The sequence below is a fragment of the Bos grunniens genome, chromosome 3 (assembly GCF_055505025.1).
Source record: "Bos grunniens cultivar Pamir isolate PY7600 chromosome 3, Bosgru_T2T1.0, whole genome shotgun sequence".
Taxonomy (NCBI): domain Eukaryota; kingdom Metazoa; phylum Chordata; class Mammalia; order Artiodactyla; family Bovidae; genus Bos; species Bos grunniens.
The window spans coordinates 108,750,843-108,773,812 of NC_141167.1; the positions used below are offsets into that span (position 1 = coordinate 108,750,843).

At 45.1% G+C, this 22,970-nt stretch overlaps 1 protein-coding gene across 11 annotated transcripts; it reads left to right on the forward strand.

The window, feature by feature from the left end:
- Nucleotides 1-478: 478 nt before the first annotated feature.
- LOC147376733 (SLAM family member 9-like) lies at nucleotides 479-19,770 on the forward strand. Of its 11 annotated transcripts, none has more exons than XR_015161203.1 (7): nucleotides 479-589; nucleotides 4,354-4,731; nucleotides 7,450-7,746; nucleotides 9,518-9,652; nucleotides 9,854-9,939; nucleotides 10,211-10,683; nucleotides 16,311-19,770. XR_015161203.1 is itself a non-coding variant. In XM_086393474.1 (6 exons), exons 1-6 carry the CDS (start codon nucleotides 517-519, stop codon nucleotides 10,208-10,210), a joined length of 993 nt encoding a protein of 330 aa, XP_086249600.1. In that variant the 5' UTR covers nucleotides 479-516; the 3' UTR covers nucleotides 10,211-16,995. The 11 variants fall into 11 exon arrangements, 5 of the variants coding, with proteins under 5 accessions (XP_086249600.1, XP_086249599.1, XP_086249603.1 ...); XR_015161204.1 differs by having other exon boundaries at nucleotides 10,187-10,683; nucleotides 16,311-16,995; XR_015161205.1 differs by having other exon boundaries at nucleotides 489-837.
- Nucleotides 19,771-22,970: the final 3,200 nt, after the last annotated feature.

A 22,970-nucleotide genomic window follows, 5' to 3' on the forward strand; every position in this document is an offset into this window, starting at 1 on the left:
CTAACTAGATGGGGTTGGAGGAAATAGAGCAGTATTGGATATTCTCTTGTCTGAGATGCAGCAGAGCAGTTTCCGAAAGCACAGAGTGGACTCAGGTGACTTGCTTGAGGCCGCATAGTGGAATGGGACAGTGGCTGATATGTTGGGAAATTTTTTTCCAGAGTTTATCAGAGTGATATGATCACAGGGTTGGGGTATCTGCAATACAGTGGAGTTGTTTATACATTTACTCTGCAACTGTTTGCTGAGGTCTTAATGTAGGTGCTGGTGAAATTAATAGGAAACCTCCAAGTGGTTTAGTACAGGCTGGTGGGCTATCCATTTAGAACATGTTCAGTTCAGTTCAGTTCATTCGCTCAGTCATGTCCGACTCTTTGCAATCCCATGAACTAAAACATGTTAGCCCCGCCCTAAGGGTGGAGAAAACAGGAGTGTCCTTTGAATGACACTCCCTCCTCTCTTTCTTCTCTTCCTAGATGCTTCTCTGCGGCCTCACAGGCTGGCAGGCAGCCTGTGATGGGGCCCTGCTCAGAAGACCCCCGCCTCTGCGGGGCCTCCAGGCTCCTAGGATTCACCAGCTTCCTCCTCAGTGAGTGATCCGGGCTCCTGGGAGGGAGGGCCTCTGGGTGGAGCAGGGAGGCAGGGTGCTCTTTCCATGTCCTATGTCCTTGGTGAACAAAAAGACAAAACATCTCTGCCATTATTTAGCAAATGCAGAGCCTTTGGTTTAGAGACCTGGGGTGAAAAGAAGAACAAAATAATCTTCTTGTTGTGGTGAGTCTGAGACACCTGAGCTCAGGCAGCCTTCACTACATTAAGGAAAACATTTCTAGGAAGGTAAGTCTGTCTCTGCAGCAGAAATGTGAAGCTGGGTGAACCAGGAGCTGCCTGCAGAGAGGGGAAGAGACTAAGAAGCTGGCTCTTTGCCTTGGACGGGCTGGGGAACAACTCAGAGGGAACCTGACAGTCTATGCAGCTGCCCTGTGGAGGAGGAGGTTGACTAGAACCCTGTGTCTGAGATGGAGAAAGCAACTGTAGTCTTGATTTCTTAGGCAAGATGCAGGATGTTAAATACAATGAAATGAAATTCTGCTTTTGTGAAAGGAACAGCAGCCTCTCAAATTTAAGGGTTTCTGTATACCACCTGTTGTAAGAATATGACGGAACTAAGGGAAGAGTAGACTGGTAATGTGGGCTCTTAAGTGAGTGAACTAGAGGAGGAAAGAAGGGAAAGAGACATAGAAGACTATGCAGTTAAGTGAAAAGTGAGCTACAGACTGGACAAAACCCAAATTATATGCGTGACTTCCTGGGGACTATCTGATTATGTGTGAGAAAATTAAAAATTAATGAGTAAACACTAATGCCCAAGGAATTATGAATTCTGGAGAAAGTTGGAAAGCTTTAATTGTTTAAGCTTTTATTTTTAATTAAAGTTTAAAAAAAATTATTTTTCAGTATTCCAGCCACTAAATGAACTTTCAGGAACTGTATGAAATTTAATGAATTATAGACTTTATAAACAGATGTCTTGAATTAAGAATGAGCTTTGTAAAACCTTACCTCCTTTTCAGTAATGTAACTTTATAAGGTAACAGTAAAATATAGAGCTTCTCTTCTCTTCCCTTCAATTTTATTTAACTTGAAAATAAGTTATGTTATTTAGAGTTTTCTCCATAGGCTCTGTGGTTGGAAGATTACATAAAAGAAAGAGAGGGAAAATGGACAAAATTGTAAATTGATTCACAACTATTAAATTTTATATTATTTAAATAAACTCTATCTTGTTTGTAACCACACTCTCCCTGGCTTTATTTTCTTCTTCAGGATTAGATCTTTTGGAGATCACATCTCTCACTCCCTTCCTTCTCTTTCCAAGTCTTCTTCTGCCTTCCTCATAGCTCAGCTCACCATCTGCCCCGGGTAGATTCTCCCTGCCTCTCAGGGCTGAGCTTCCTCTCTCTCTGGTTCCTGTTTTTCCAGCAAGTATGGAGTTTGGACAGGCTGCTGGTTAACCCTCAGCTGGCCAGAAGTCCCTGCCCTGCTAAACCCCTCTAAGTACTTGCTTCCCCTTTCTCAGGACAGGAAAGTTGGAGGATGAGCCTTCAGGAGCTTCTCAGACCCTGGTGATCAGACAGTAGTGCTGGAAGGGGAGCTCCTGGGGAGGTCAGGGACAGGTGGAGAGCTGGTGGGAGCTCCTGCAGGGGAGAAGCCCTGGGCTGGGAGTGGGCAGCCCCGGTGCCAGGTGTGGCTCTGCCCTGTGTGACCCAGGACAGGTTCACCCCCTGGGGAGTCTCCTGCTCTGTGCCGGGGTGGGGGAGCCCTGGATAGATGTCCCCTAAGGCCTGACCTGGAGAAGATGACTGAGTAAATGAATACAAAGAAATATCTGAAATCCTTAGGCATATGAACACTGTCATGAGTTATTCTCTGCTTCCAGTGAGAGCCAGAAATGAGAATAAGTATAGCCAGAGGGAGACAGGTCTGAAATGGTGAGAATTTATTGAATTGGAAAGAGGACTGGGACTGTGGAAGGCTGACAAGAAACTGAGGGAGCCTCTGGCCAACATCTAGAGAGGAACTTAGACCAGCAGGTGCATCCTGACCTGCTAGAAGAAGCAGATTGATCATCTTTTCAGGGTAAGGGACTTTCCCTCATCCTGTTCTGTCCTACTTCATCCCCAGAAAGGGTAGAGGATATCAGGTCCCTTGGGCCTATGTCTGAAGAGGGAAGGTGGGCTCAGGAGGTGGTGGCCCTGCAGCAAATGTGCCCACTGGTCACAGCTCTCCAGGAAAGTGCCTGAGGAAGGCCCACTGTGGCCTGGCAGGGACTGATTGGGAAGTGTTGTCTTAGGGACAGTAGAGCTCTTTAAATGATCACTTGCTCTCCCCCTCATATTCTAGTCCTTTGCAGGTAGCCAGGGACTTGTCACGAGTGCTGGTCGAAAAACATGAGCAGAGAGCACGCTACTTGTGGACAGTTTCAGTGAAACCCCTGTGTGATTCTCCTCTGTCCCCTCCTGCTGTGGGGCTGGGAGCCTATGAAGATGCTGTGAGTTCCATGGGTGCAGCTACAAGAAGCTGGAGTTTCCTCCATGAATGACAGGGCCTCTCCCTCACTTTCTCATGGGACCTGTGGTGGGGACTATAGACTCCCCTTATTTGAAGACCCTGAGGTATTGTAACTGTTACACAGCACAGCCTGTAGTTTCCTGACTACTGCACTGCCTGGAAAGAGCAGGAAGGATAGCAGTCTTCATATTTGTGTTAGGTATCTATTGCTGTGTAACAAATCGCCACAAAACGTAGTACCTTAAACACCACTGGGTATAATCTCAGTCTCACAGTTTCTGTGGGTCAGGGCTTAGGGTTGGATCAGCTAGGTCCTCTGACTCAAGGTCTCCCAGACTGAAGTTAGAGTCTTAGCTGGGGCTGGGGCTGCATCAGCCCATGGTCCACTGGGCAAGCTATGATTCCAAGATCTCTCAAGAGATTGCTGCTGGGAAGCAGTTCCTGTGGCTGTTGGGCTGAGGGTCCCAGTTCCTCTCTAGATATTGGCCAGAGGCTCCCTCAGTTTCTTGTCATGTGGGCCCCTCCTTAGGCAGCTGATAACATGGCAGCTGGATTCCTCAGAGTGAGCAAGAGAGAGAGAGTGTGAAAGAGAGGATGTGTGTGTAAGCAAGAGGGAAGTCACAGTCTTGTATAACCTAGTATCACTGAGTGACATCCATCATGTCTGCTCTAGTCTATTCCTTGGAAGCCAATCACTAGATGTATCCCACTCACCAGGGGAGGGCATTACAAAAGGATGTGAACACAAGGGGACAACAATTAAGAAGCTAATCCTACAGTTATGCATTTGGTATTGACAGAAAATCTGCTAGGTTTTTTTGATACATGAAGGTGAAAGTGGAAATCACTCAGTTGTGTCTGACTCTTTGTGACCCCATGGACTATACAGTCTATGGAATTCTCCAGACCAGAATACTGGAATGGGGAGCCTTTCCCTTCTCCAGGGGATCTTCCCAACCCAGGGATCGAACCCAGGTCTCCTGCGTTGCAGGCAGATTCTTTACCAACTGAGCTATCAGGGAAGCTCCATGATCCCATTCAATTTATGAGGTAGGTGGGGAAACTCCAAATTAGAAAATTTAAGTTACCTCCTCAAGGTAACAATTCCCTAGAACCAGGATTTAATTCTAAAATTGCTTAAATCCACTTTACTAGGCTGCCTCCTAAGAATCAAGGGAGTATATTGGATGAATTTCATTTAAAATGTAGGTTATGTAGTTTTCTCATTTATTGTTACTGAAAAAAAAAAATTGTGGTTCCTGTGTCCTACCTGTGCCCTAGGTGTCTGCTGCACTGGGGTCGAGAATTCTGCAGCACCTGGTCCTGGAGTTCAGGATTCTGGACTTGTTCCCCTGCAGAGGATCCGAGGAGGTTCTGTGTTGTTTCATGTGACCAAGAATCAAAAAGCTGACCCAGAGGAGGTCTCATGGGGCTTTGGCCCTGAGTTAAACTACAGCGTCATGCTGCGAGTCCGCCGTGGGGCAGACACCCCAACCTGGGTCAGCCTCCAGGACAAGTACCAGCACAGGGTCCATGTGCCTAACATCCTGTTCCTGAGGATTGATAACCTGACCCTAGAGGACAGTGGGCAGTACCGGGCTCGAGCCAGCTTCACTAGAGGAATAGAATTAAACCAGGTTTTCCTCCTCACTGTCTATGGTAAGCGACACCTCCTCACCATGGCTTCCCTCCTTCTTTTGAGCTAGGAGTGTCAGCTAGGCCCCATTTTTCAGGATCCCTTCCAGACATCAGCGTTCAGACTATTTTCTCCCTTGAATTAGGGTAAGTGGGTTTACTGCAAATGGTGAGAGGAGTTGAGATTCACTCCAGGGATAAAACCACTTTAGAATTTTGGGAGAGGAGAATGGAAATTTGGGGAAATTATATTGCCATAGGAATTGTTGTTCTTTATATGTCTAGGTTTATTTAATGTGTGTATTGCTTATCTGTTGCTGCTATAATGCTGCTTTCATTTGGAGCCTGAGCACAGCACAAATCTTCTATCTTACTAGGCTCTAGGTCAGAAGTCAGACATAGGTCTCACTGGGCCGAAGTTGAGTTGTTGGCAGGACTGTGTTCCTCTATAGAGGTCCCAGAAGAAAACTCATTTACTTGTATTTCCCACTTCTAGTGGTTGCTTGCGTCACTTGGCTATGACCACCTTCCTCTACCTTCAAAGCTGGCAATAGTGGGACCAATTCTTCTTACATTCTAACACCTTTGACCCCCTTACTCTTCTTTCTTCCATTTCTAAGGACCCCTGTGATTGCATTGGTCCCAACCAGGTAATCAGAACAATCTCCTTATTTTGAAGCCAGCTGATTAGCACCTTAATTCTTTTACCTTAATTCCACTTTGCCCTGTAACCTATCACAGTCATAGGTTCTGAGGATTGGACATGGAAGTATTGGGGCCCATTATTCACCTACCAGCAGAGATATTACTTTGCCAACAAAGGTCCATCTAGTCAAGGCTATGGTTTTTCCAGTGGTCATGTATGGATGTGAGAGTTGGACTGTGAAGAAGGCTGAGCACCGAAGAATTGATGCTTTTGAACTGTGGTGTTGGAGAAGACTCTTGAGAGTCCCTTGGACTGCAAGGAGATCCAACCAGTCCATTCTAAAGGAGATCAGCCCTGGGTGTTCTTTGGAAGGACTGATGCTGAAGCTGAAACTCCAATACTTTGGCCACCTCATGCAAAGAGTTGACTCATTGGAAAAGACTCATGCTGGGAGTGATTGGGGGCAGGAGGAGAAGGGGACGACAAAGGATGAGATGACTAGATGGCATCACTGACTCAATGGACATGAGTCTGAGTGAACTCCAGGAGGTGAACTCCGGGAGTTGGTGATGGACAGGGAGGCCTGGCATGCTTTGATTCATGGGGTCGCAAAGAGTGAGACACGACTGAGCGACTGAACTGAACTGATTCACCTACCATAATCCAGAAATTCATGTGTAGTCAGTGCCTCTTCCCCTTTAACTCAGTGCCAGTCCAAGGCCAGCCTCACTCACAAAGACTCTAGCAATCCAGCTCTAGAAGCCTGGGGTAGATGTAGGGGAATGGTTACACGGGAGCACTTCCAGAGAGCCTCACTTAGCCAACACTTTCTTTCCTGAAAGTCCCTGCCTTCATAAGAAAATATCTGCTGTGAGAGAGTGACTATTGCTGCTTTAGGTCCCCCTGTGACACTTATCAGTGTCACACTTATCAGTGTGTCACTTCTCAAGTTCAGTGGCATGTTCTAACCAGACTCAGACTTACGATTCCTAGTTGCTGCTGCTGCTGCTAAGTCGCTTCAGTCGTGTCCAACTCTGTGCAACCCCAGAGACGGCAACCCATGAGACTCCCCCGTCCCTGGGATTCTCCTAGTTGCTACTATAGACTTAAAAAAATGCACAACGTTTGAGCTATGAATTAAGTTTTTATTTGGAGCAATATGAGGATGGCAGCCTAGGAGACAGCACCCCAGATAGCTCTGAGAAACTGCTCCAGTGAGAGGGAAATGTCAGTGTATATGTGACCCTGGTGAAGGAGGGCTATAAGCAATACGAACATTTTTTTTTCCAGAAGTTTTATACTAGTCTCCAGAAGCTTTTTCTAGTCACCAGGAGTAGTCACCACCAAGAAGGATTTTAGTGATTTTCTAGATATGATGAGATACCAGAATTTGGCTCATAAAATAGGCTCCTGAAAATATCGAGCTATCTGAAGACATGTCCTGCCAGTCCCCTCTCTCCCACACCAGCACAGACTGCCTCATCTCTTCTCTCCACCCTGAACTCCTCCAGGGGGGTGTGACAGTCAGCAGCTACAGCAGCACATGATGTGACCCTTGTAGAGGGAGACAGCAAGTGCCAATCTGTAGTTGACACTGCCACCGCGTCTCCCACACATGTCTCCACTATTCGGAGCACAGAACCTTTCTCTGGGCTCCCAGCTCTGACCAGGCGTCTTCTTCTCTACAGGCTATAAAATCCCAGGCATTATCTGAGCAGAAGAAGAGGCCAAGTTCCTGATCTGTGATTAGCCCTTCTGTCTGAGACGTCCTCCATGTCTAGAAGGAGCCCCATTTTCTTAGAAATAATTGGTCTTGGGAAGGTGGGATCAGGCTTTATTTTCTTGTTGGAGATGTTTAACGCTTCCTCAACATGCACACAATCTAGTGAAATCACATATGGCTTAATTCAGTGGCTCCCCTCTTTATTGTCATTTGCTATGTATTAAGTACTGGGCAAATTCTGTTTATCTATATAATGCATTCACTATCATTAAAGGGAGAATGCCAGGGTTTCAGTTAGATAATGGATGAGAATGCACAGACTGGAATGTTCTCCAATCATGTGAGCTCCTTTCTTTTGTCCCTCCTTTCCCAGAAACTGTACCCGTTCCTAAGATCCTTGTCAAGTCAGCATCCTTCACACCAGGCTGGTGCAATGCCACTCTGGAGTGCACAGCCCCAGGGGATACAAAGGACCTGAAGGTGACCTGGGAGATCAAGGACCTTCCCAGGGAGCTGGAGCAGAGAGTGACATCAGAACTACCCTCCAAGTCCTGGAACCTGACTCTGTGCCTGCCTGTGAGCCAGCCCAGTGGCAGCTTGACCTGTATGGTCAGCAACCAGGTGGACCAGAAAACTGCCATCTTAGGCCTTGGAGAAGTCTGTGTCTCTGGTGAGTGCACCTGTCAGAAGGGAGAGGCACTCTGAGAACTAGGGGCTCTGGGCTTTTCTCCCCACCATGTTATTAGCACCACCTTCCTACCAGGTCACCCCTTTCAGGAGCCTGGGAGGTATAGTCAGCTCATGTCTGCATTAACTGTCTCTCAAGTCCATGCCTGCCTCTCTACCCCCTCTTTTTCCCCAAGAAAAAAGGAATTTGTTTTTGATGCAAATCAAGTCAGTTCACCTCCAGATGAGCAACTCTCAGTTCCAGCTGGCCCTGGAGGTAGAGCAGGTGTGGTGTGGGGGAGGCCAAGAGAGCTGGGGCTGCAGCAGCAAAAGCATTCCCTAGAGATGTATGTCCCTGAGGGCTCACCCCTCCCCTGACCCATGCTCCCTGCTGCCTGCACCTGCCTGCCTGTTGCCCTCTGCACACTCCTTCCCTCCCAGATGCTGCAGGGCAGTGTCAGGTCTGGCCCAGGGCAATAGCTTTCTAGCCCTTCTCCTACCTCATCCATTATCCATAGTGTGTCATCCACTGTAGTCTTTTGAAAAACAACTGGATTTTGTGATTGGTCTATATCATCTGTAGGAGTCTGACCCAGGGATTCCCTGCAGAATTCAGGGCTGCAAAGCTCCTCTGCCCATGTTCCTTACCTCACACACTTCACACTGAATTGTTTGCTTGGCTTCCCCGAATGTGTCCTGAAGTTGCAAGCTTCTGAGCCTCTGGAAATGCTGTTTCCACATCAAACCTCCCAAATCAAGAGTTCCTTGCTTATTCCTATTGAAGGATTTCCCTCAGGTCACAGGCATATAACCAATGTCCTGCACTTGGTTATAGTTCTGTTATGAATCAAGTTTGAACAAAAGATGCCTCAATCTCATGTTGCACAGGCACTGCAGCTGCTGTAACCATCTTGCCTCAGGCATCATCTGCTTTAAGGCACAGTCCATGGCCACCCCACACTGAATAGCAATGCTATTGATGGGTTTGTCTTTTCCATAGCTTGGAACACCTTAAGGGCAAAGGACATGTCTTGTTTTCCTTTGAATTCTTATACCAAACAAAGCTTCTGGCACTATTCACACTCAGTATTTCACTGAGTGAATAAATGACCTGGTATCCTGTGTGCAGTCTAGCCCCTCTAACCCATCCCCCATGAGCTGCTGGTGGGAGCTGATATGTCAGCATCACTTAAAATCTCATGATACCTTTCCCTTTGTTCCATTCTGGAGTCTCAGATAAAGTTCAACACTCAGCATGACCCATAAGACCCTCTGGATAGAGGCTCTCTTCTCTCTGATCATCGTCACCCTGCTTGTCCTTGTCTTGTCCCTCTCCTGCCTGCTGATCGGGAATGATTGCAACCCTCAGGGCTACAGATTTGACATAGCTATGTCTCCTTTCTGGAAAGCTGTGCCCAGCCTGAATTTCTGGTAAACTCCTACTCCTCCCTCAGAGGTGAAGTTTATGCATCACCTCCTCTGGGAGGCCCTCCATGAAGACCAGTGTACAAGGTGTTAACTTATACTGCACTGCTGTCTCTCTAGCTGGAAGACTTTGGTATTTTCTCCATCTCCCCCAGGGTGACCTGTATTGTTTATCTCAGTGTCCCTGGCATCAAGCAGAAGCTCAGGACCTTGAGTTAATGATACTGCCTTTCCCCTTCCTCTTTAGCTTCAGACCTCTCCACTTGTTCTTCTGTATCTTTCCTCAGCAACGGGTGTCTCAAGTTCTGTTTGCATTAACTTTCTTTATTCTTTCTGTGTGAGGAAAACAGATTCACCTGAAAACAATGATGATAAGACCCTGTCAGGCATCATAGGGACTGTCGTGATTATCCTGTTGATCTGCGTAATTGGACTGTTCCTTTGGAAGACCTGTGTGAAGAAGAGGAAGATGACGACTGGAAGAGGCAGGTTGCATTTCTACTTCTTGCCCCAGGTCCCCCCTCCTGTCCTGAACCCTTGGTTGCCTTCCTCCTGCATTTTGCTGCTCAAGGAATATCAATGCAGAAGGGGAAGGTGGGTGTGGGCTTGGCCTTGGGTTCATTGCCATGGGGGAAATTATATGCTTTCAAGGCTGAGGTTCAAGCTCCACTCTGTGTATGACACAGGTGTAGAAGTTCAGGAGGATCAGAGGGACAATGATGGTGGCCTCCACTATGCGGAGCTGAGCCAGCAGGAGTCTGCCGCACACAAGGTGAGAATGGGAGCTGAGCCCAGTCTGGGATCTAGTGGGTCTATCTCCTGGGTCTGTCAACCCAGTCATCTGCTGTTCCTGGCCCATCTGTCTCTGACTCTTTCAAGATCGTCAGTGGTATTTACTAAGAAAATTTAAAACTTGGGGCCAGTGTAGTGCTGGCCACTTTGGGGGAATTCACATGCATTTCTTGTCAACAGCACAGCTTCCTTCTGGGTCACTCTAGGACCTCTCTCATCTTTTTTAGAAACTCTCTGACTTCAATTCCTAGGGTGTTGATAAACAACATTTAGAAGAAAAGGCGTCTAGTACTGTCTACAGTGAGGTCTGCAAGCCAGAAAGGGAGGCCATGAAGATACTTTAATTGGAGAAAGCAGAAGAATCGGAACTACTAGGACACCTCCACTCGGCGCTTGATTCCTGAAGACATCTGCGTCTCCCAGCTCTGGTCCAGCTCCAGCTGCCCCGTGACCCTCCCGCCCTTAAGTCCCTGTGCGCATGTGGCCTTCTCACAACCTGTGTCGACTTCCCCAGCTGTCTTCCCACTCAAGATCCTCACCCTGCAGGATGAGAGCTCTTCTTCCATCACTGACCCAGCGCCTAGCCCCTCTTCTCCTGAAACTTCCCAAAGAGGACCTTCCTGCACATGATAATCCCCACAGCCTCTGCTGTGCGGTTGATGTGTATCTTTCTCAGCACTCAAGCCCAGGCGTGGAGACAGTTGACCAGACTACAGAGGACAAGGTTAGGCTTTGGTGCTGGGTGCTGAGTTGGGCGTCTGTGGAGGCAGCATGGGTAGGTGGGAGCTTATAAAAGACTGGCCTGAGGTTTCCTTTGCCCCTTATGTAGGGTAAAAGTTGTATGTCGGGCAATGTATTTGTGTGTGTATCTATTTGTTGGTATGTGTGATGGGGGGATAGCCAGTGCACTTTATACAGTGGTCCAGCCCTTGTTCCTGATCACTAGTACTAACTAACCTCAGCTTCAGCTCGTGGACCTCAAATCCACCTCCTGTGGAGTGGGTAGAATGTGTACAGTTTCTGGCCCTTCAAGCACCTAGGTTGGGATTTGAGTCCTTAGAAAAGCAGCTTCAGGGCATTCCTGTCTAGTGTGGCAGTCATTAGAATGGAAGTGCAGTGTGTTACCCCCTCCCCAATACACACACATGCTCTCTAATGAACCTGCTGTGAGAAGTGAAGCTTGTGAGAAGGTGTGAACCAGCCCTCTCCTGCCTCTTCTGCTGACCCTCATCCCCCACAACCTGCTGGCTTCAGATCCTAGTCAGCCTCCTGTTTGGTCACTCACATACTTCTGCCTGAAATGATGGCTCCCTCCCTGCCCCTTACTCCTGTCCCTGCCTGTTGGAATCCTAGCATTCCACCCAATCCTAGACCCCCTTCCAGGCCACATGGTCTACATGTACCCAAAGATTTGGAAATGGTCTCTCCCACATCTAACTTTTTTGGACACAATTGACATACCCAATTTGGCTGCCATAGTTTGACTTGGGTTGGTCATCAGTTTTCCCTGCCTGCATCACCTAGAGCTCCCTCAGGAGGGTGTCATGGCTTTAGGAGGCCAGTGCCAAAGAGACAAGCATCTCTCTTTGTGAATTGTCTGAGCTATTCTTCCTCTCAACTACCACAGGAACTCAGCAGATTGATCTCAGAGCACAGCATCTACCGAAGGTGTTTCTGGTAGTAAGTCCACAAGGAAGCAAAGATGGACGTGATGAACCCCAACAATCCTGCCTAATCAGGATTGCTTGAGGACCTGATGTCACCTGCACTGTATTGTATGGGATCTTCTACTCTTCCTGGGGGGTCGTCCTCTCCTCAAAGCCTCTGTCTCCTGCCTTCCATTCCAGCTCTTGAGTTGGAGATGAACTCACTCTGGTACTATGATCCTTTTGTCTTCTGGCCTGCATTCTTGAATCTCTTGGTTTCCCACCCAGCTTAGCAATCTCAGCTTCTTCATTTCTGACCTCAGAAAGAAAAGTTCTGAACTAAAATCTTGAGCAATAAGAAGCAATGCTAGGATCCTGCTGGATGAGGAAGAAGCAGAGTTTCCTTAATAAGGCTGTTTCCAGCCTGTTTATTGTCAGGCTGAACAGCAGGCTGAGAGGGAAAAAGATGACTTCTCTCACTGGAATCCTAGGTGACCGGTCATGGCTGATATCAGTGCCATCAGTCCAGAAGCAGTGTGAGATGTGACCATCCATTGACCCCCCCTCCCACCCACCTCGATTCCCAAAGCATAAGACAAAAAAGAAAAAAGAAGGGAACTCAACATTCCAAGCCTATATTGAACCAGCTTTTGTCCCATGAATTTTATAAATATTATTTCTTCTTATAAGAACTCTCTTATTTTTAAATTTTTATTTATTTATTATTTTTTGGAGGCTAATTACTTTACAATATTGTATTGGTTTTGCCATACATTGATATGACTCTTTTAGAGTAGATATTACTATTTATTCCTGGACTTCCCTAGTGGCTCAGATGGTAGTGTCTGCCTACAATGCGGGAGATCTGGGTTCAATCTCTGTGTCAGGAAGATCCCCTAGAGAAGGAAATGGCAACCCACTCCAGTATTCTTGCCTGGAAAATCCCATGGATGGAGGAGCCTGGTAGGCTACAGTCCATGGGGTTGCAATTACTATTCCTATTTTGTAGGACAAGCAACTAATATCCCAAAATAGTTGGTAGCAGAGCAAATTGTTAAATTCAAACCTAGGTAACTCCAGCATTTGTATCTTTTCCTTTGCCACATGGTCAATGAAGTTCTTGGAATCCTAGAGTATTCAGAAAAGAGTATCTTCCATTTGTTCCTCTTCCAAGTTTCCTGGTCTGACTCAAGTGCCTCAACTTGAATGAGTTCATCCTGATGATGAGTGGAGCAGTTGGTGGGTAAAAGGGGAGTTGTTCCTTAAGAGGACAATGGAGTGGGAGATGTGGGTGGGAGACATGCAATAACAGGCCTTGTGCTCTGGTTCAGAGGAGACATTTGAAGCAGAGCTGCTTCTTCTTGGGTCTTATGGGAGTTCCTTCCTCTTATACAAGGTGTGTTGTGGATTTCAGCATCTCTGTTCTCAAGTCAGCTTCCCTTTCCATTATTATTCATAATTTCATTCAAGAACTGTGTGATGCTGAAATCTCCAATGTACAAATGAAAAATTAAAATCCAGAGATACTAAGTATTCTACAGAAGTTCTCATGAGTGTAAGTTATACAGGCATGATCACTTATAGGCACGATCAGTTATATAGGCGATAATAATTTCACTCATTTTGATTCCTTTCTCTGTCATTCTGGACACCCAATCAGTTACCAAATTCCACTGTGCTATCCCTCATAAATCTTCCTGTACTCCATTCTCCACTTCTTTCATCCCCATCTTCCACCACCATTTTTGCAGTTCCACTAGCAGTGTGTGAGAATTTCTCTGCTTTATGGCCAACTCTTGTTATTTTTAGATTGTATCCATCCCAGTGCTGATGAAGTGGTATCTCATTGTGGTTCTGAATTACATTTCTCAAATGATTCATGCTGAACATGTTTTCATGAGCATATTGACCTTATTTGAAGAAATTTCTTTCTCTCTTGAATTCTTTCTTGTTATGCAATGACCCTATGTCTCCATTGAGTCTGCTTTTTTTCCAGTCACCAGGGAACTCCACATTGTTAAATTTAGTGGTCAATTCTCAATCCTCATTTCCCATAAGTTCTCAGCCACAGTGGATATATATTTCCTGGAAATACTGTTTTCACTTTGCTATTTTCTACTTACTGGGTGGTTGCTCTGTAGTTTTCTTTATCAGTATCTTTCCAACCTCTAAATTTTGGAATAACCAAGGTTCATACCCAGACCACCTCACTTCACTGTCTACACTCATTTCTGTTTGATGCTCTGGCCATGCAGTAATCTTGTGACTATATGACCTTATCTGGTAAAAAGGACTTAGAGACGTAATCTGTCCCCTGAACTCCAGTGTGAATATCCAACTGTTTACTTGACATTTCTGCTTGCATGTATAACAGACATCTCCATCTTGACATGGTTAAACTCAGACTCCCCAAACATGCTTCCTACAGTTTCCTATCCCTCCAAATGTCACCTCAGTCCTTCCCTTTGTTCTGGCCATAAAACTTGGGTGTCATCCTTGACTTCCTTCTTTTTTCTTCATTTTCATTTCTTTTTCACTCTCAGAAAATACTGATAGCTCAACATTCTATATATAGTTGAATACTTATTTTTGTATATCTATATGAAAAAATATGTTTATAACAAAATGCCTCTTATCACCTCCCTGGTCCAATTTCATCATCATTTCTCACTTGGATTATTATAGTGGCCTCAGAGTCTCCCACTTTTATCCTTAATCCTTTAATGTCTATTTTCATAATGTCATCCAGATGAATCTTTTCAAAACCTAAGTTGCATCACATTCCTTGTTGCTCAAAACTTCCACTTTATCTGGAAGATTTTGTATCAGCTGGCCTCCTCTCCCTCACACCTCTCCTTCCTTAATCCACTAACAGACACTGGGCTTCCTGCCAGTCCTTCAATACTCCATGCATGCTCCTTCCTCTCTAGAATTCTCTCCTTCTAGGTATCGATGTCTCATTCCCTGACCTCCTTCAAGTCTTTTTATAGATGCAAACTTCTCAGTAAGACCTACACTGACCTCCCTATATAAAACTGCAAACTCTTTCTGGTGACCTCCTCCCTTCTCCATGTGCTATTTTTCTCCATAGCTAGTGTAACAGGGTACAGTTAGTTATTCTGGGCTGTAGATAGTACATATTGAGGCCTCAAAATATAAACTGCCATCCTGTAATGCAAATACCATTATTATTCCCAGGAAATGGCTACACTGGTAAATCAATGAATTTACTCAAGTCACATAACTAATAGATGGCAGAGCTGGAACTGGAATCTTGGAGTTGGATTCTGAAGCTCTTGACCACTAAATACTGGTGAAATAAAGTATATTTTCTCCATATGATGGAATACTATTTGTGTACTAAGAAGAGTTAATTATATCCTTATATATTTGAATGGAAAGTTTCCCATGAAATAGTCAATTAGTTATGGAATATGCATGGTATTAGCCTATATTATAAATATATAAAAATATGTTTATGTGGGGATGAAGTGTTCCAACAGTTAGTATGTCAAGAATTTAACAGTAGCTAACTTCTGTGGTCTGTCTCCTTTTCTATATCATTAGTTTCTTTACAACACTAACTAAAAAAATTATCTATTAAAATTTTTGAACAGTGAAGTGACATGATAAGAAACGCTTCAGATAGATAAAGCTGCATATATGCCAACAAGAACTTTATCATCTAAACCAGCTAACGAACTTATGCTTATTTCCACTTCTATTTTATTGATTTACGGCTTCAGGATCTTTATTGAAATAACCCCTAACAGGTCTACATCAGTCTATATAGTTCAGGCAAAGCAAACATTTTGGTCTGATTTTTTTATCCAAATGGACACTCCCCATGTATTGCTCACAACCCAGGATGTTCATTAAATCAACTAGAGAACTTTAATGAACAGATGCTTGGACTGTATCCTGAAACTGGGCACCACTTATATTTTATTTTTTATTTTTTCCCTCATCCTGAACCTCCCCTCCCTCCTCCCTCCCCAACACCCTCCCACCTCCCTCCCCATCCCATCCCTCTGGGTCATCCCAGTGCACTTATATTTTGAAATACTCATTAGATGTTTGATCAGGTTTGAGAACTGAAACCTTGGGCCTACATGAAGTCTTCATGAAATTCAAATGGGAATGTACATGGCAAAGAAAGTCTGTGAATGTGTTTTCCAAAGTGTTTCTCAATGTGCCTTTTGTTTCTAATAGATTGAGCTAAGGAATGAATGAATGACAAAACCCTACAGTTTGTCATTACAGTTGACTCTTGAGCAACATAGGGGGCTCCCACTCCCTGAACAGTCAAAAATTCACCATAGAACTTTATAGTCACACCTCTGTATTCACAGTTCCACATCCACTGGTTCAAGCAACCACAGATCATGTGTACTGTTGTACACATTTATTGAAGAAAATCACCGTGTACCTATGGACCTAGCAGTTCAAACCCATACGATTCAAAGATCAGTTGCACTTCAATGTGTTCACCAAGGTTCAGAGTCTGACATGTAGGTCGTGAGCCAAAACCCAGAATCTCCATTTCACCCTTTTGCCTTGTGGGTGCAAACTCTTGATAATAGATGTGAAATGACCCTGGTTAAACAAAACAAGAAAGTTTATTTATTAATTTACAGTGGGAAGTATACTTGCTAACTCAGATGGGTATTCCTGTTAGCCTGACCAAGTCATCCTCTTCCCAAAGATAGGCCACACTGGAAGCCGAGGTACCACTGGACTACTTGGGGAGCACTGACTTGGGGCAGGTGAGCAGATGCTGCTGGTGTGGATTCCAAAGGCCTTCTCATCTGAGCTCTTCATCTTCATGGTAGGACCTAAGCGCCCAGGGCATGGAATTCTCCTGCCAGCCTGATGGAACATTTTGTTTGCTTCTGTCATCCATCTCTCTTTATGCCCCATTTCTTATTAACCATCCTTCTGATTGACATTTTTTGGTTATGGGCATATGTAAGAATAAGACTTTCCTTGATATCAATGGGAATTGCTGTATCTGTCCTGTGATCCAGATATATAGTGTTTTATTTAATCTCTAAAAGTAAAAAATAATCCCTCTAAAATACCCATCCTATTTCTCATTTCCAAATTGTAGTTGAGGATGTGGAGGGTGAAGATACTCCCTCAATACACCATTTGTCACTAGATGAGCCACCAAATTGTTTTTGCTTTTCACCCAACAAACTGGTTAGTGGGATCCCGTGGCTCTCAAGGCTGGAAGCGTCACCTAATTTATCACTTACCCTTTCAGCAAGATTTCACATTTAAAACAGCAAAGCAACAATAATAACTAGAGAAACTCTTAAGAGAATGTAGTTCTTAATTACTGTCTATTTAATTTTAAATCTTCATTAAATGGATACTTTCTAGAAAAATATGAATTGATAAAATTAATCTAAGTGTGGGCACACTCACTTTGCTCGGCATGCTTTTGATCCCAAACAGAGCTCCCCAAGGTCTATGGTGGCAGTTTTCTGGTCCACATGGTCACTGACCACACAGGTGAGACTGGAGTTGGGGCTGGCTCAGGGGCAGACTCAGAGCTTGGTCCCAGGTTCTTCTGCTCCAGCTCCCTGGGGGGCCCTTGATTATCCAAGTCATCTTCAGGTCCTCTGTGGCCCTGTGGTGCAGGGTGACCATTGCACCAGCCTGTTGTGATGGACTGTTACTCAGCCAGGATCTGGGAAAGGGGCAAGAGGGAACAAAAGCTTATTATTGTATTTGGAGAGACTGTTACTCACCCAATATCATGCCGTTCTGAGCAGTCAACTGGGAAGACAGGGCTTTTCACAGCTAAAGAAACTGAGGCCTTAGAGACGTGAAATAGTTTTCAAAATTATATAATGAGAAAGCAGTACCAAATCTCAGTTTAGAGAAGTGTGGACAGCCAGTCTGTCAGCTCTTTTTCATCTGTGGTACCCCCCAACTGTCACCACACACAGCTGAAATCACATGTTTGCCCTCCACATGCATTTTCAGAAACTTTATGGGACTTTCCTGGTGCTCTAGTTGCTTAGACTCTGCACTCCCAATGCAAGGGGTCCAGGTTTGACCCTGCTCAGGGAACTAGATCCCACATGCCACAACTAAAGAGCCCACATGCTGCAACCAGGACCTGGCATAGCCAAATACATAAATATTAAAAAAAAATTAATAAAATAACATATGGGGAAATTTGTTGTTGTTGTTCAGTCACCAAGTCATGTCTGACTCTTCATGACCCCATGGACTAACTGCAGCATGCCAGGCTTCCCTGTCTCCCACCATCTCCTGGAGTTTGCCCAGGTTCATGTCCATTGAATCAGTGATACCATCCAACCAATGGGGAAAATACATTTATATTAACAAATAAAAGATTTGGGAGAATGGCATTGAAACATGTAAAATATCATGTATGAAACGAGATGCCAGTCCAGGTTCGACGCACGATACTGGATGCTTGGGGCTAGAGCACTGGGACGACCCAGAGGGATGGTATGGGGAGGGAGGAGGGAGGAGGGTTCAGGATGGGGAACACATGTATACCAGTGGCGGATTCATTTTGATATTTGGCAAAACTAATACAATTATGTAAAGTTTAAAAAAAAAAAAAAAAGAACCTTCACAATCTCTCTAGCACTTGGACAGTGTAATGAAACTTCTTAGGCATATACTTTTTTCATCTGTAGAATTTTTAAAGAAGGTTCTGAAAACTCATTTGAGATTCTTAACCCTCTCTCAACCAAACTGAAGACATAAGGTTAGGATTTGGAGATAAAGGGGAAGAGAATGGCTTTGGAGAGAGCTGTGCTGCGTAAGTCCCCTTTTAATCTGAGGGGTACCTGCCTCTCACCTCCACATGGTGACAGAGGCTTCAGTGAGACCATTCTAAGAGCTGGATGTGTGTTCCCTGCAGTTTGGGGATGCACTGGACAGGTGTCTGATTTACACCTGAGAAAATGAAGGGATGAGATACTGTAGAAACAGCCTGCAGTATTCAGGTGTTGGTTTCTAATTGGAAAGAAACTGCAAACACATTGATGAGCTAAATGAACATGCTTTTAATCAACTAGAAGTAGGGTCTTAAAAGAACTGTGACAAGAAGGGCATCTGGAGAGGCAATAGGTTCCCAATAAAGAGAGCCTATGGAAACAGACCAGCCAACACAAGAACCAAAGAGAATGACATAGGTGGCTGTCCTGAGAGTGTCACCTATGACAGGGTAGGTGAGATCCCCAGCATGGGAGAGGAGAGGCATCCAAGGGACTTATGAAAATGCCCTGTGAGAGGAACAACCAGCAACCTAAATGCTGTCACACCCAGAGAACCCAAGAGCTTGATTGCCACAATAGGAAGAGTCAGCCACCACCCTCCTTACTGTTCCTCACTGCTTCCCTGTGCCTGCGGAGTTGGGGAGAGAGCTCAGTTTATTTGGCTGTTCTCTCTGATCCTTGTGGGCCTTTGCCAGGGAACTTTGCCCTGGTCTGGGTCTCATTCTACTTCTGCTGCATTTTCTGTAGATGTGGCTACTCCTGCTTGTCTGGGGCAAGTGTGGGTAACACTGGTGATGACCTTGGTTCCTGCCACAGTCTCCTCTGGAGTGAGGCCCCTGTACTCTGACCTTTCTTATTCTGAACTCAGGCACTTTCTGGCCTATGGCCCCTCTCAGCACCTCATCTCCCCTATAAGAAACCTTGAGAACATCTGAACCTCCCCAACATGGAACACAAGCTAAAGGGACCTTGTAGTGCTTCTAGAGAAGCCCTTTATTGCCCAAACACATGAGGCTCAATTTACTAAACATGAATCCCTAGGAGGAAGTACTATCCTATCAAAGAAGTGGACCCATGCTGCTTCTGATTTGCATTCCTGCTCCTCTTATCTGGAGTTCCTATCACCTGACTTGCTCCTCACTTTCTGTTGAGCCCCTAGGGAATGACATACCACATTCCTTTTAATTTTTAATTATAGGTTCATCCTTAATGCGTTTTTAACATTTACTTACTTCCAGATATATGTATAAAACCACTCTGATGTCTTACCTGGCATCTTTTAAGTTTGTGACTTGCCAAATGAACTCTCTTTTCTTAGTCTACTGTCTGATTTTGGAGCACACAAGTCTCTTTTGTTCTATCAATAAAATATGGCTCTTGCCTATTTTGGAAGTCAAAGGATGAACAGAGATTTGCATCCTCAGTGGAGTTCTGGCCTCTGCCTGAAGCAATGACTGTCTCAGCCCTATGTTGGAGGGTGTAAGGAACAATGATTAAACTTCGGAATTCTCCAGAGAATAAGATACATTAACTCAGGAGCTTCTCCTTAAACTCTAACCACACAGCCAAACTTTATTGAAAAGTGAAAGTAGCTCAGTTGTGTCCAACACTTTGCGACCCCATGGACTATATAGTCCATGGAATTCTCTAGGCCAGAATACTGGAGTGGATAGCCTTTCCCTTCTCCAAGGGATTTTCCCAACCCAGGGGTCGAACCCAGGTCTCCCACATTGCAAATGGATTCTTTACCAGCTGAACCACAAGGGAAGCCCCAGACTTGATTAAATGTAATTAAAATGTTTAAATTATGCTACTTAAATTCAGAAACAAGAAGGAATTCAGTGTTGAAGAGCTGAGTGGAATTAGAAATTCTTGCGTCCCAAGGGGTTATCAGACTCAGAAATATACCTTAGAGGCCAAAGTTATACGTCTGTAAGTGGGGATGAAATATTAGTGTGGCCTTGAACTTGTTGGGATGCTGTGAAAAGTTACATGAAAAGTTGGGAGAATTAGTGTAAGAGAGTGTGTGTCTTTTGTTCTGGGGGACCAGTATGTGGACTGAAACTTGCCCTGTTCTATGAGAGTAATGTGAGAATTTGGAATCCAGGCCTGCATTATGCACGGGGATGGATGTGAATTCTTAAACCAGAGAAAACGTCGCCAGTCCAGGTTCGATGCATGACACTGGGTGCTTGGGGCTGGTGCACTGGGACGACCCAGAGGGATGGTACGGGGAGGGAGGAGGGTTCAGGATGGGGAACACGTGTATACCTGTGGCAGATTCATGTTGATATATGGCAAAACCAATACAATATTGTAAAGTTAAAAAAATTAAATTAAATTAAAAAAATAAAAAAAAATAGGCAAAACTTACAAAGACTCAAGCTGGGGAAAATACTAAACTGTTTTATGGGGAGACTTCCTCATCAGGGTATATGTGTGGACTAGATCCCCTGGAGAAGGAAATGGCAACCCACTCCAGTACTTTTGCCTAGAAAATTCCATGGATGGAGGAGCCTGGTGGGCTACAGTCCATGGGGTCACAAAGAGTCGGACATGACTGAGTGACTTCACTTCACCTGTTCAAAGAGATTAAGAAAGGAATCAAGCCTATAGTACAAAATAAACATTTTGAAGAATTAACAGACATAAGGGAGAGAGAGGCAGTGGAAATATTGTGGAAAAAAACAGATAAAGGACATAAATAAAATTAATGTATTTAACAGATATTTAGAAAGTAAAATTGAGAAGACTCACTGATCAGTTGGCTATGGAGTTGAGGTAGAAAAAGATATCAAGGGTGATAGTAAGGATGCATCATTTGCTAGGGTAGGAGACACTCAAGGAAGATCAGGCTTAGGTGCTCAATTTTGAACTGATTGAGTGTGTGATGACTTTGAGACATACAAAGGGAGCCTTCAGTACAGTTGGGCTTAAAAATTTAGATCTGAAAGGTCTCTAGACCTAAGGCTCAAAAATCCCTGGGGAACCATACCCTAGAGAATCACATTCACACTGATGGGTAGAGATCTAATATGGAGCTATGTCATTATAAAGCTAAAATACCTGAAACTTTTATGTAAGAAAAAATATACAAAGAAGTTCAGAAGAGGGAGAGGTCACTTCTGGCTGGTGCAATCAGCAAAGACTTCATGAGGAAGGTGTCTTGTGGCCTGCTTCTTCAGGTTGAAGCATTTTAGTCCCTTCAGCTCCTCTTGATATGACCCAAAGGGGTCACCTTCAAGACCTACATCAGTGGGGTCAGCATAGCGCCCTTTTCTACCTGGACTATTCAGGTCAGCCTCGTTCCAAATTTAAGGCTCTTCCTTAATGTCTGTTCTTGTCCACATCCCACATCTTCCTGCTGTTTGTCTAGCCCGGGAGGCAGTTTTATCTGTGCTTTCATCATACTCCCCACAGAGCATGCCCTCAATACGAGGTGAACAGCCTGACATAGGTCCTTGAGGGGTAGACTGAGAAGAGATGTATGAGATTTGCTGCATGGGAAGGGCCCTTCCAAACTCGTCATGACACAACCAGACCAACTGGTCTCAGGACGCAGTGCTCACATATCAGTAACAGGAGGGGACAGAAGTCCATACTAACCCTCTCTGAGCTTCAACTCCCTCTATTATGTGTCCACAGGATTCTGAGTATATTAGAATCTCCAATGTCTTGAGGAAAAGAAATCCAAGTCAGCCTGTCCCAGTTCCATATGTTGACATTCCAGGTGAGGCATTCTGTCTGCTGAGGGACTCCTTCCAGTGTGCAGAGGAAGATGCAAGTTCTGTTGCAGCCGTGAGTGACTCTGAGTCATGAGAAGTGGCTGCCCTTCTCAAGGCACTTGTGTGCCCTCCTCCTCCTACAAATCAGACCAGGGCCCTCCAAGTGAAAGCTCTTCCTGCTCCCACTGCTCCCCAGCCCTGTCCCAACATGGCAGATGTGGAAAAGCAGCAGGCCTGAAGCAGAGGAGGTTCTGGCTGTGGTAGGCAGTGTCACAGCAACCCCAGTCAGTGATCACAGAGTCACCTGGGTTAGAAGTCTAGGTCTCACTGTCAAGGACAGGAGTAGGAAGGTGAAGCGGCAAAGGTGGTCTGAAGGTGCTCATGATTTTCTCACAGTCTGTGGGGGAGGGGAGGATGGCAAGACTGTCCCTAAATGCTAAGGATGAGGCATAGGGGTGGAAGCAGAGGCTCCTGGGCAGCTGCTCCAGAGCGCTTCACTACAGTGGGGAGAAAAACCAATCCCTTGGACACACTCACTTGCAACTCCCTAAGAAGTCATTGCTATAGCCATTCCCAGATGCCTGAGAAACCACCATCCACACATGGCCACTCCCCAGAGTGTGGCACAGCCAGGAGGCTAAGGAGGCCCACTCGTGCATCTGCCACCGTAGACCCTGGTTTTGTCCCACCTTTCAGCAACTGACTTTTCCTTTTTTCAAGCATGGGAAAAGCACCTTTCTGATTAATCTAGGTCCTGAAGGACCCTGTTGACGCTGCATTTACATGACTGAGGAAGGGTACATACATGACTTCTAGCTGGAAATTTTCTGACAGAGCCCACATTGAGGAGCAGCCAGAGCCTTCTTTGGGTTA

Coding starts and splice junctions, on each gene's coding strand:
- LOC147376733 (XM_086393473.1), top strand. CDS start 517: ATGGGGCCCTGCTCAGAAGACCCCCGCCTCTGCGGGGCCTCCAGGCTC. Junction 4,732..7,449: donor TTTCCTCCTCACTGTCTATG/GTAAGCGACACC, acceptor CTCCTTTCCCAG/AAACTGTACCCGTTCCTAAG. Junction 7,747..9,517: donor TGGAGAAGTCTGTGTCTCTG/GTGAGTGCACCT, acceptor TGAGGAAAACAG/ATTCACCTGAAAACAATGAT.